A 13,754-nucleotide genomic window follows, 5' to 3' on the forward strand; every position below is an offset into this window, starting at 1 on the left:
TCAATAGTGACTTTGGGCCCATTTGAACTTTCAATGGTCCAGCTCACCATAAACCATAGGCAATAGGGGCTTTCAACAAGTGCTTCACAGCACAGTACTGTCTAAATCTTGATTCATCAGTTTAATCAAAATATCAGATCGAATACAGCCATGTACCAGACCTTCATAGAGTTTCCCCAAACCTCTTCTCAATTCTACTTATCATTTTCTATAATGCTGTACATTTCCCTGTTTTCAGAATACTGGACTAGGAACCAGTAGAAGTTAGCTCTCCCCCCAGCTCTACTATTTAAGAGTACATTAGCTTGCCACTTGGGCTTCCCAGGTGGCTCCAGTGGTAAATAACCTGCTTGCCAACGCAAAACAGACATAGAAGACACCAGCGCAATCTTGTTATACCATATGATTTGAGGATGAAGAGAGACTACCTTAAAGTTTCACAGTCCACCAAGAAAGCTCCCTGTGCTCGATCTTGTTTGACTCTTTGTGGTCCCATGGACTGAAGCCCACCAGACTCCTCAGTCCATGAAATTTTCCAGGCAAGAATACTGGAGTGGGTTGCCATTTCTACTCTAGGGGATTTTCCCCACTCAGGGGTTGAACTTGAATCTCTTGTTTCCTGCATTGGCAGCAGATTTTTTACCACTGGCATCACTGGCTTCATATAAAAAGAGTATGTGTTTTAATGTTATAGAAAAATTACATGTGCAGTACTTTTCTAGCACAAAGTACTGCTGCCATTAGTTAATACCCAAAATGCTTAAATACACTACTTGGGATTTTCTTATATTTTAATATCTGAATTAGGGCATTTTTGAGAGTAAAAGGTTGCACAATTGATACTTACTCTAAGATAGTAGGAAAAAAATAAAACTCTCAAGCAAAGGGACAACTGGCCATGGTAATAATATCTTGTTTTGTTCTTACAGAAACTCCATGCTGTAGGTATTATTGCTACCATTTTACAGATGAGAAAAATCTGGAAGATGATTTCAGGAGTGAGTCCTAGAAAAAAGTAATGACTGATTTGTGACATAAAACAGAAGCATGTGTTTTCTAGGTGGGTTAGTTTTTATTTGATGTGTAGGACTTCCGTTCCGTTCCGTTCAGTGGCTCAGTCGTGTCCGACTCTTTGCGACCCCGTGGACTGTAGCCTACCAGGCTTCTCCGTCCATGGGATTCTCCAGGCAAGAATACTGGAGTGGGTTACCATTTCCTTCTCCAGGGGATCTTTCCGACCCAGGGATCGAACCCAGGCCTCCCGCATTGGAGACAGACGTTTTACCCTCTGAGCCACCAGGGAAGCCCTGATGCATAGGACTAGAAGCAAGAAATTTTAAGGTATATTCAAGTTCAATGTAACTTGTACTTCTAAGGGCTTTCCCTGGTAGCTCAACTGGTAAAGAATCCACCTGTTATGCAGAAGACCCCAGTTTGATTCCTGGGTGGGGTTGATTCCTGGGAGAGGAATAGGCTACCTACTCCCTTTTACTTGGGCTTCCCTGGTGGCTCAGATAATGAAGAAACCACCTGCAATGCGGGAGACCAGGATTCCATCCCTGGGTTGGGAAGATTCCCTGGAGGAGGGCATGACAACCCCTTTCTGTATTCTTGCCTGGAGAATCCCATGGACAGAGGGGCCTGGTGGGCTTCAGTCCTTAGAGTCACAAAGAGTCAGACACACCTGAGTGACTAACAATTTCTCATGCTTCTAAGAGGCGGGATGTCGAAGCAAATGCCTGAGATGAAGCTGAAAATGCTGAATTTCAGGTGTCATCTGTGGATGGCATTCATAGAACTGATTTTATTATGGGCTCCTATTCCTGTCTCCAGAAGCCAGCTCTGATGAAGAGGCTTATTTCACTAACATTTGATCTAGCAGAGTTAAATACAGAGATATCAAAACAGCTGTTTTCAGAGCACCTCAAGTGGCTGCTTAGTTTCGGTGCTTGGTTGTTTGAAGCGGTCTGGGCATCAAATACTCACTCCTTTCTTTTCATGAACGTTTCTCGGTGTCCATTGGGAGGTTTCTATTGCCATGGCAACATCCAGGCGCATCTTACGTAGTGTCTGTTTCATGGCATTTATACACATATGTGCACAGCTATCACACCCACAGGGGCAACTTGTCAGTGAAAGGACTAGCTGTTCAGAGGAGTCGGTTTTCTCAGCAGTTCAGTGGATCAGAGAATGAGGGCTTTTTGGAGAGTGGTAGGCAAGCTGGTCCTTGAAGGAAGAGACCAGTTTGAATATTCCGAGATGTGGACTTCAGACTATTAGAGAAGCAGGAAGTAGGACGGAAGGAGTAGAGAGCTGGGAAGAATACAGAGGTAGAAAAATGTGAAGGCCATTCAAGAAATAACTTTACAGGAGGATTTTTGCACCAAACAAGCAGGGAGAAACAGTATCAGATTCGGTTTAAGGTAGAGGACTTAGAATACTGAGCAAAGGACTTTGGCAATTTTACAGCTTCCGTGTTAGGGAGTAGGGGTGACTATGGGACAGGATGGGAATCTTAGACCCTACTTATGCCTGGTGTCCTCTCTAAGGGGCTTCCCAAGTGGCACTAGTGGTAAAGATGCAGGAGTGTAAGAGACACAGATTCCATCCCTGGGTCGGGGAGAGCCCCTGGAGGAGGGCACGGCAGCCCACTCCAGTATTCTTGCCTGGAGAATCCCGTGGACAGAGGAGCCTGGTGGGTTACAGTCCATGGGGTCTCAAAGAGTCGGACATGACTGAGCCACTGAACTGTACTGATGAATGTCAGCTAGGTGAAGTCAGAAATGATAGACAAATAGATTTAAGCACCAATTGCCAAAAAAAAAAAAAAATAATCTCACCTGAGCTTTTATAGCTTGAGAGTGGAGAAGCTGAGTTTATCCTCAGCTTTATCTCACTCTGACATCTTCTGTATTAACTGCTTTTGCATCAATTTTTGCCTTTAGTTGCTCTTAGTATGGTGTTTATTAGTTCTTTGTTGATTAAAGAGAACAGCCATTCAAAAGGTTTTTGTAGTATATTGTAGAGAATATGATCAAAATCAAAATACTTACCTTTATTATGATTGCATTGCTGGATAAAGTTTTTAATGTATGAAAGATAACTCAAACCTTTTTAAACACCAGACATTTATGTATACTTATTTGAGCAAACTAATAGGATGCTGCTGCTGCTGCTAAGTCACTTCAGTCGTGTCCGACTCTGTGTGACCCCATAGACGGAAGCCCACCAGGCTCCCCCGTCCCTGGGATTCTCCAGGCAAGAACACTGGAGTGGGTTGCCATTTCCTTCTCCAATGTGTGAAAGTGAAAACTGAAAGTGAAGTCGCAGGTGAAGTATAAATAATGCCTTCGTTTTACTGTTGAAAAGAGGGCAGTACAGAGACATGGCAGGGTTTATCTGACATGATTATTGGTGGGACTGACTCAGACTATGGTGATCCAGCCTCTATCCACTATTCTCTTTCCATTATAAGTTGATCTAATGCTTCAACCACCAATTACATGGAAAAAATTAGTTTCCTCATTTAATTGCATCACAGTTACAGTGATCCTTTTCGCAGTTGAGATATAAATGAAGCAAAAATAGGAGGAATTTATGTTTATTAAATAATTTATGGGACAGATTTTTAACAGAGATCACTGCATATTATTGGCCAAATGATAAAAAGTAAGCATTATTATTCCCATTTAGTAGGTAAAGGAATGTAGGCTTACAGAGACTTATTAAGTTGCCCAAAGTCTTAAAACAGAAAGAAATAGCAGAACCTATATGAGGACTATTTTCAAATACTACAAAGCCTGAATATTTTCCACTGGTCAGAGTGGAGAGGAGAGCCCTTGGATCAACTTTTGACTCTATTACTTACATTTGACAAGTTTATTGATCTTTCTGAATTTTGGTTTTAACCTCTTTAAAATGGGAATAATGGTTACCACTTTTCATTGTGATAAGAACCTAAAGAAATTTAAAGTGATTCATTTACTGACTGGATACAACTATCAATTAAGAAAGAGAGAATAAAAAGGTAGTCCTTTAAAAGCAAAGTCACTGAATATTGATTTGAGACATAGAAATGATATTCAGAGATCTTTCTGGTGGTGAAGCTACTATTCGTTTCTTTTTTAAAAATTATGACATATACTACTTGGTTTGTAGTTAATGGGAAAGGAAAGCCCCATTTTCTTACTTTTCACATAGCATATATAGGATTATTCATTGGGTTATTAAAAATAAAAACAAAAACACTCAAAACAGAAGGCTAAATCTCTGGACTGTTTCAGGACTGCCAACACTGCTGCTGCTGCTAAGTGGCTTCAGTCGTGTCCGATTCTGTGTGACCCCATAGACGGCAGCCCACCAGTCTCCTCTGTCCCTCCGATTCTCCAGGCAAGAACACTGGAGGGGGTTCCCGTTTCCTTCTCCTCCCAACTCTACACCTGTCTATTAACCCCTGTAGTTTCCTCCATAATGTGACACCAGAGATATTTTAAGAACTCATGATATGGTTGAGTAATTTTGAACCAGGTCAATTTCAACTCATATATAATGACACCCATCAGAAAGACTGGTAAATTCCGAGGCTTCTATCCCTAAAACTCTCTGATGCTTTTCATGATGAGTGAGGATGCTCTATACTTTAAGGCCACCCTTGTGTTTCCCTGACCTTTCACTATACTGTACTGGAGGAAGGGCTGAGATAGAAATTTGTAAGTATTTGAAATGGATGATGCGACGGCATTTCAACATATCTGAGAAAACTCTGGTGTCCTTAGATCCCAGCCTCTGTCTCTACCCGATCCTGATGCTGGCACTCTCGCTTTCTAATCCAAGATCTGTAGGCTTCCCAGGTGCTCAGCCGCTCAGTTGTGTCCGACTCTTTGTGACCCCCAAGGACTGTAGCCACCAGGCTCCTCTGTCCATGGACTTCTCCAAGCAAGAATACTGGAGTGGGTTGCCATTTCCCTCTCCACTTCCCAGGGGGCACAGTGGTAAAAAAGAATCTGCCTGCCAATGCAGGAGATGCAAGAGATGGGAGTTTGATCCCTGCGTCAGGAAGATCCCCTGGAGTAGGAAATGGAAACCCACTACAGTATTGTTGCTGAGATAACTCCAGGGACAGAGGAACCTGGAGGGCTACAGTCCATGGAATCACAAAGAATTGGACACACGCGTGCACCCACACCATAATATTGAGAACACACAAAGAAAAGTTATATCTTCCTCTGTTGTCAGTCATTGATACATCAGAGTTAATGGAACTATTCTTTGATAAGGGCCTTGGGATGATGGTGGAAAACATGAAGACTCTTGGCGTCCCAAGAGGCTAGAGTTTACTTGTGATTAGAAGAGAGGGAAAGGAAGGCAGAGGGGAAATTAAGGATGAAAGCTGGACAGCCAGTCCTATAGACATTACAGTCTTGCTAAAATTAGCCTTAGGGATTGATCCAAACTGTGTCCTAGAGCTTCTCTAAGGACTGAAAGGATGTAGCTATGTGAGGCTGACCAAACTCAGATGTCTACCCTTTTCAATATTCAGAAGAAGAGATCATAGGGTACCAGTGATTATTAGGTGAAACCAACCACTGGGCATCAGGGAAAACTGAGGACAGGAAAAAAAAGTCTTTTCAATACTCACCAACGTAGTTAGCAGAGCCTGAGTCTCCAGTTCTTATTCTTGGGCTTTGCATTGTTGTTCAGTTGCTCAGTTGTGTCCAACCCTTTGCAACCCCATGGACTGCAGTGTGCCAGGATTCCCTGTCCTTCACTGTCTCCCAGAGTTTGCTCAAACTTATGTCCATTGGTCTGACGATGCCATGCAACCATGTCACCCTGTCACGCCCTTCTCCTCCTGCCCTCAATCTTTCCCTTTGCATAGCTCCTGATTTTGTTGGTGGCAGGAGTTTTAGACATAAAACACGGTAAACTCTCTGTGGAAGCACAGACAACCCCTGTCCTTGGCACACATGTGTCTCATGTTTGTATCCTCCAGAGACACATATCTAGCATTTATAAGGTTTTCCTGAAGATATGCATGAAAGGGTACTGGGATGAGTTAAGTCATCCTTCACATCAGCCCCATTTCTCATATGTTTAGCTAAGTTTTCTCTGACTTCCTTTCACGGTAGAGAAATTTTCAACATTTGAATCTATCATTCTTCATGACTCTGAAAAAATAATATTCTTTAGAGCGATGGTTATTTATTTCCTCTTTCATGTCTTGTCTCCATTTCTAATCAACCTGTGAGCCAATTTCAAAAACAGGAACAAACAGACAAAAAAACATGTATATCAGCGGGTAATGTGAGGGAGGGATAAATTGGAAGATTGGGATTGACATACACACTGCGGCTGCTAAGTTGCTTCAGTCATGTCCGACTCTGTGCAACCCCATAGATGGCAGCCCACCAGGCTCCTCTGTCCCTGGGATTCTCCAGGCAAGAACACTGGAAAGGGTTGCCATTTCCTTCTCCAACGCATGAAAGTGAAAAGTGAAAGTGAAGTCAGTCGTGTCCGACTCTTCTCAACCCCATGGACTGGAGCCTACCAGGCTCTTCCGTCCTTGGGAGTTTTCAGGCGAGAGTACTGGAGTGGGGTGTCATTGCCTTCTGCGGACATACACACTACTACATATAAAACAGATAATTAATAAGGACCTACTGGATAGCATAGGGAAGTCTACTCAATACTCTGTAATGACCTATATGAAAAAAGAATCTAAAAAAGAGTAGATATATGTGTATCAGATTCACTTTAATGTACACCGGAAACTAGTACAACATTGAAAATGATCTGTCTTCCAATAAGAATTAAAAAAAAATAAAAAGAAAAATCTAATGCATCTTTCTCAGCTTGACTTTCAAAAATATTAGTTCATCTTTTCTTCAGATCATAGAGTTAAAGATTACTGAAAATCCTTCGGAATTTAGGATTGACTGTACAAAAAAGATCTTCACGACCAAGATAATCACGATGGTATGATCACTCACCTAGAGCCAGACATCTTGGAATGTGAAGTCAAGTGGGCCTTAGAAAGCATCACTACGAACAAAACTAGTGGAGGTGATGGAATTCCAGTTGAGCTATTTCAAATCCTGAAAGATGATGCTGTGAAAGTGCTGCACTCAATATGCCAGCAAATTTGGAAAACGCAGCGTGGCCACAGGACTGGAAAAGGTCAGTCTTCATTCCAATCCCAAAGAAAGGCAATGCCAAAGAATGCTCAAACTACTGCATAATTGCACTCATCTCACACGCTAGTAAAGTCATGCTCAAAATTCTCCAAGCCAGGCTTCAGCAATATGTGAACTGTGAACTCCCAGATGTTCAAGTAGGTTTTAGAAAAGGCAGAGGAACCAGAGATCAAATTGTTGCCAACATCTCCTGGATCATGGAGAAAGCAAGAGAGTTCCAGAAAAACATCTATTTCTGCTTCATTGACTATGCCAAAGCCTTTGACTGTGTGGATCACAATCAACTGTGGAACATTCTGAAAGAGATGGGAATCCCAGACCACCTGACCTGCCTCTTGAGAAACCTGTATGCAGGTCAGGAAGCAACAGTTAGAACTGCACATGGAACAACAGACTGGTTCCAAATAGGAAAAGGAGTACGCCAAGGCTGTATATTGTCACCCTGCTTATTTTACTTATATGCAGAGTACATAATGAGGAACGCTGGCCTGGAAGAAACACAAGCTGGAATCAAGATTGATGGGAGAAATATCAATAACCTCAGATATGCAGATGACACTACCCTTATGGCAGAAAGTGAAGAGGAACTCAAAAGCCTCTTGATGAAAGTGAAAGAGGAGAGTGAAAAGGTTGGCTTGAAGCTCAACATTCAGCAAACTAAGATCATGGCATCTGATTCCATCACTTCATGAGAATTAGATGAGGAGACAGTGGAAACAGTGTCAGACTTTATTTTTTTGGGCTCCAAAATCACTGCAGATGCTGATTGCAGCCATGAAATTGAAAGACGATTACTCCTTGGAAGGAAAGTTATGACCAACCTAGATAGCATATTAAAAAGCAGAGACATTACTTTGCCAACAAAGGTCCATCTAGTCAAGTCTATGGTTTTTCCAGTGGTCATCTATGGATGTAAGAGTTGGACTGTGAAGAAAGCTGAGCACCGAAAAATTGATGCTTTTGAACTGTGGTGTTGGAGGAGACTCTTGACGGTCCCTTGGACTGCAAGGAGATCCAACCAGTCCATTCTAAAGGAGATCAATCCTGGGTGTTCATTGGAAGAACTGATGCTAGAGCTGAAACTCCAATACTTTGGCCACCTCATGTGAAGAGTTGACTCATTGGAAAAGACTTTGATGCTGGGAGGGATTGGGGGCGGGAGGAGAAGGGGACGACAGAGTATGAGATGGCTGGATGGCATCACCGACTCGTTGCATATGAGTTTGTGTGAAGTCCGGGAGTTGGTGATGGACAGGGAGGCCTGGAGTGCTGTGATTCATGGGGTCTCTAAGAGTCGGACATGACTGAGCGACTGAAGTGAACTGAACTGAACTAGAGGATATAATGCTTAGTGTATTAAGTCAGACAGAGAAAGACAAATACTGCATGATATCTCTTACATGTGGAATATAACAAAACAAAACAAACTAGTCAATATAACAAATCTACAGAATACGCTACAAGAATATCTTGTACAGTACAAGGAACATAGGCAGTATTTTATAATAATTATAAGTGAAGTATAACCTTTAAAATTTTTGAATAAGTATGCTGTACATGGAAACTTATACAAAACTGCACATCAACTATACCTCAATTTTTTAAAAAAAATAGAAGATTGACTCAGCAAATAGTTGGTAACTTGTAGTGCTTATGGGAATGTTAGTAGAATTTTTTATTTCCTGCCACATCCTTCTACCACTATTATTTATCTGTGTTAATATTTTTTTCATTTTCGTTATTAATATTATTGAGGTTTCTTTCCAATTGTTTTCTTGAGAGCAGCCTTCACATCCTTGTTCCGTAAGCTGTAGATCAAGGGATTCAACATGGGGATGATAACTGTGTAGAACACAGAGGCCCATTTGTCTTGATCCAGGGAGTAGCTGGATGTTGGCCTCAGGTACATGAACATGACTGTGCCGTAAAAAAGTGTGACGCCAGTGAGGTGAGACCCGCAGGTGGAGAAAGCCTTAAGGCGGCCTTCAGCTGAGCGCATTCTGATAATTGCGATGAGGATGAAGGCATAGGAGATAAAGATGGTGAGGATGGTGCTGAATTCAATGAAGCCACAGAGACTGAAGAGCAAGATCTCACTGATGTAGGTGTCTGAGCAAGAGAGGGCTAAGAGTGGTGGGATTTCACAGAAGAAGTGGTTGATGATGTTCGAACCACAGTAACTCAGACTGAAAGTGAGGGAAGTGTGGGCGACTAAACTCACCAAGCCAGCCAGGTAGGAGCCCAGCATGAGAGCCAAGCAGACTCGCTTGGACATGAGAGTGCTGTAGTGGAGGGGTCGACAGATGGCCACAAAGCGGTCATAGGCCATGGCAGCCAGGACGTAGCACTCGGCATCCACAAAGCCTACGAAGAACGCAAACTGGGTGGCACAGCTGGAAAAAGAGATGACTTTGCGCTTTGTTAGGAAGTCAGCCAGCATCCTGGGGGCAATGGCTGAGGAGTAGCCCAGGTCGACGAAAGAGAGGTTGCAGAGGAAGAAATACATGGGTGTGTGAAGCTGAGTGTCTGTCACGATCAGGATAATCATCCCAACATTCCCCACGACATTGGCCAGGTAGACCAAGAGGAAGACCACAAAAAAGATGATCTGCAGCTGAGGGTCTTGAGTGATGCCCATGAAGATAAACTCGGTCACCACTGAGTGGTTTTCTTTATCCATCTTTTCAATTTTTTGAGTGTCTGGATTTGGCTTATTGTTTGAGGTGATTCTTAAAAATCTTCCCAGTAATTAGATTCAGTGATCCACAGGACAAATCAAATTACCTCGGTGAAGGTGATGGCCTTGGGTTTTCTGCAGAAACTCAGTCAACAAAGGAGAAGATGTTAGTGTTTTAGGGATGGCAAAACTTTTTCTCCAAAAACCTTGTGTTCTGAGGTCATTTACCACATAGTACCAAATGTTTGACTTGATTGGTGTGAATATATGCCTAACTAATTAGTAAAGAATAGTTTTGAGTGCCCCTTCTTTCTAAAACAAAGCAGACAACAAACATGAACTCTCATTGCAGATTGACACACAAACACACACAAAAAAATCCCAGGGTCTCAGGATATAACACATCATACCACCCTGCTCCCCACACACAAACACATACACAGAAAGTGAAATACTTGGAGCAGAGGGTGAGCAATATAAGATAAAGCAGTGAATAAAGATAATTTTTAAAAAGCCAGAATGCAAACTGTATGCCAGAATTTTCATTTCTTCCACACATTATGTAATTTCATCCTCCTCACAGCTCTATGAAGTAGATGCCAACATTACCTCCGTCTTACATCTGAAAAGAGCAAGGCTGGATTCTTCCATATGATCGAGAGCCAGTGAGTAGAAGAGGGGCTCTGACTCTAGAGTCTGCTTCACTGTGCCATCTTCTGTGTGCGTATGATCTGATGGAGGTTACAGATCTTTATTTTTGTGCCCACCTTTCTTTCTTTCCTGTCTTGCCTCTTATTCATGGGCATGGAATTAGTTCTTTGGTTTCTCTGATCTTTAGAAGCACCCAGGCTCTTGGCATGGAGCAGAACCAGGACGAAGACACTGCTGTGTCTTTGGACGATTTTATTGCCTAGCCAACAGCTTCAACTCAGAGTTAAGATTCAAGGATTCCTCTCTTGGGAGAATAGGGAAAGTGTTATCCATCTCTATGGACACACAGGAGTATGCATTGGTAAGCTTCTTTTTCTCTGTTTTTACAGATAACTGGTCCATGGAAGAATTCTAAGAAGGGAGTGGGCAAGAGTAACCCAAACTTAGCGAAAATATGAACTTAGAAATAAGTAGCACCCTCTATGCAAACCTGAAAGAAGTCAGACTGGATCTACCCTATTTGATTTATTGCTCAAGAAAGACAAGAAAGTAGAGTATAGAGTGCATCTTTCACTGGGGTGTGGTCATTCATAATGGGCTTTCCAGGTGGTGCTAGTGGTAAAGAACCCGCCTGTCAATGAAGGTAGACGTAAGAGACCCAGGTTCAATTCCTGGGTCTGGGAGATCCCCTAGAGGAGGGCATGGCAATCCACTCCAGTATTCTTGCCTAGAGAATCCCGTGGACAGAGGAGCCTGGCAGGATACAGTCCATGGGGCCACAGAGAGTCAAACACGACTGAAGTGACTTAGCACGCAGTATGCATACATTCGTAATAAGCTAAATCTTAGTGTGATTGATAGTAATACCCCCATCAACTCAATTAATCATTTGGACTTGATGAGTTGCTGTGAGATGCAGCTTCCTGATCTGCGAAATGAATGGGGGAGAGAATGTAAACTCTATGGAGCTTTCTAATTCTAGCAGTTTAAATTCTGACTTAGAGTGAGACATCTAAAAGTCAAACCCATGGTCTATATCTCTTCTGTAAACTTTAAGGTGGCATGGACCTGATGCCAAGGAAATCCATGTCCAAAGGAGCACTGAGTAGCATAACACTCCACTCTGAACAGGTCGTATTTCTTTTTAGCCCCAAACAGGCTGACATGGGACTAACTTATGTGGTTTTGTGTTTGTTTGTTTGTTTTTTACCTTTTGGAGAGAGCTCCAATGTCTCCTCTTCTCTTACTTAGTTATGCTGAACAAATATTCTGAGAAGCATCCCAAGATGAGCAATCACCCTCCTGCTGTCCCTGAGCCATCAGCTCATCTCACTTTTGCTTCTATTTGCAGGAAGTATTTAAGTTTCAGAATCATCACTTCTCCCAGAAGAAATATGATGAAATGGTTTTTGCACTCACAGGAGACTCAGAGATTTGATGAACTGTCATTCCCTATGGAATTTCACTCTCTCTCCCTTCAGCTTTAATGATAAAAGAAGGAAACACAAGGGAATTTTTTTCCAGCCTCTCTAGTTGTGGTAACTGAGTCAATGATGAATGCTGCACGCACTGCCTTCATGATGTTATTTTGACTGTAATTTAGAAAGTTCTGCTTACTGATGCCGGAAGTCACTTCAAAGAGGATAAGACTTTCCATGCTATACAGAGTGGCCATATTTTGTTGCTGCTTAGTCACTCAGTCATGTCTTACTCTGCAATCTCATGGACTACAACACGCCAGGCTTCCCTGTCCTTCAACATCTCCCTCAGTTTGCTCAGACTCGTGTCCTTTGAGTCAGTGAAGCCATCCAACCATCTCATATTTAAACTCTATTTCTCTATTTAATTTGAAAGAATCTGGAATAAAAGACTGAAATTTAACAACAACAACAACAACAACACCAAAACCCAAATTTTTGAGATTGATCTTTTTTGAGAGCCTAGTGGATAGGAAAAGGAAAAAAAAAAAAAAAAGGGCTGCAGAACATTAGCATTTATTCATCAGAGATTCTGCAGGGTAATTTCCATATTTGGTCAGTTGAATCTTCTGATGGTGCCACGATTGCGATCAGAAAATTCATATGAGGAAAAGTCATATCTTCGTTAGTCAGCATTACCTCTGTTTTGTGATGAATAAATAGTAGTTGTTTGTTTTTTGGACTTGAGAGTCCCATGGTTCTCCATAAAAACTGCATTACAACTTGTCAGTGGTTTCTCTTTTATGGTGCCGATCTCACATTCTTATTTCCAAGGTGAATTCTCAGAAAACTCCATGGAGATCTTGTTGCATCCCAACTCCTGATGGTCCCCATCTTGGCATTAGTACCGTCTGTTTTCTAAGATAGTTATTTATTTGTCTGTGCCAGGTCTTACTTGCAGCATGTAGGATCTTTGCTGCTTCCTGTGGGATCTTTTGTTTCAGAGCATGGACTGTTGTGGTGGCACATGGGCTCAGTAGTAGAGGCCGGCTGGTTCCAGTAGCTGTGGAGGGTAGACTTATTTGCTCTGGGCATGTATGATCCTAGTTCCCTGACCAGGGATTGAACCCATGTCCCCTCAATTGCAAGGTGGATTCTTATCCACTGGACTGCCAGGGAAGTCCCTGTCTGGTGCCTCTTTGAATGACACTTAAAGTGGGTTTAGAAATTAATTGTTTTCTTATTCTGAAGCTCCTTGAGACTTTCTGCTTCACAGCATGGGCTGACTAGGACCTGTCCCCCAGCCTGTCCATGATTAATTACTCCTATGGTGTTCGGTGGTCTCATTCCACCACTGTGTTATCACCTAGGGTCCTTTCAGTCTTATATCCCTTACCACTGATCTCTCAGTGCTGTGTGATCTTTCTTCCAGCTTCCACCCACACTCCTGTATAATAATGAATTCACTATTAATTGAAGAAAGGTTATTTATTTACTTATTAAGTAAACTTCATTGTTTGCCAATTATGTTTCAGACTCTGTGTTGATAGGAGTCTACTGTATTTTCCCTCTAAGGAAAGGCTAAGATTTAACCAAAATAATGCAAATACTGCTTGAATTGCTAGAGATAAAGCCAGGTATCTTTTAAGTCTTTGTGTCCCCCAGAATTTAGTGCAAATTACATTGATTACATTGTACTGAGAGAAATCAATTGGGGTATCTTCTCAAAGTGACATAGATAATATAAAAGATCATCATATGTTGATCAATTAGCTTCAGACTCTGTATCTCTTATATGGAAAATACATTTAGGCA

The 13,754-nt window shown here is 42.0% G+C and overlaps 1 protein-coding gene across 1 annotated transcript; it reads right to left on the bottom strand.

Moving 5' to 3' along the window:
• Positions 1-8,940: 8,940 nt before the first annotated feature.
• LOC129557422 (olfactory receptor 5AR1) lies at positions 8,941-9,873 on the bottom strand. The gene has a single exon (XM_088843571.1). It carries the CDS (start codon positions 9,871-9,873, stop codon positions 8,941-8,943), a length of 933 nt encoding a protein of 310 aa, XP_088699697.1.
• Between the last annotated feature and the right edge of the window lie 3,881 nt (positions 9,874-13,754).

This window comes from Moschus berezovskii, chromosome 14, assembly GCF_049115385.1.
Source record: "Moschus berezovskii isolate FMDL1 chromosome 14, NW_MosBer_1.0, whole genome shotgun sequence".
NCBI lineage: Eukaryota > Metazoa > Chordata > Mammalia > Artiodactyla > Moschidae > Moschus > Moschus berezovskii.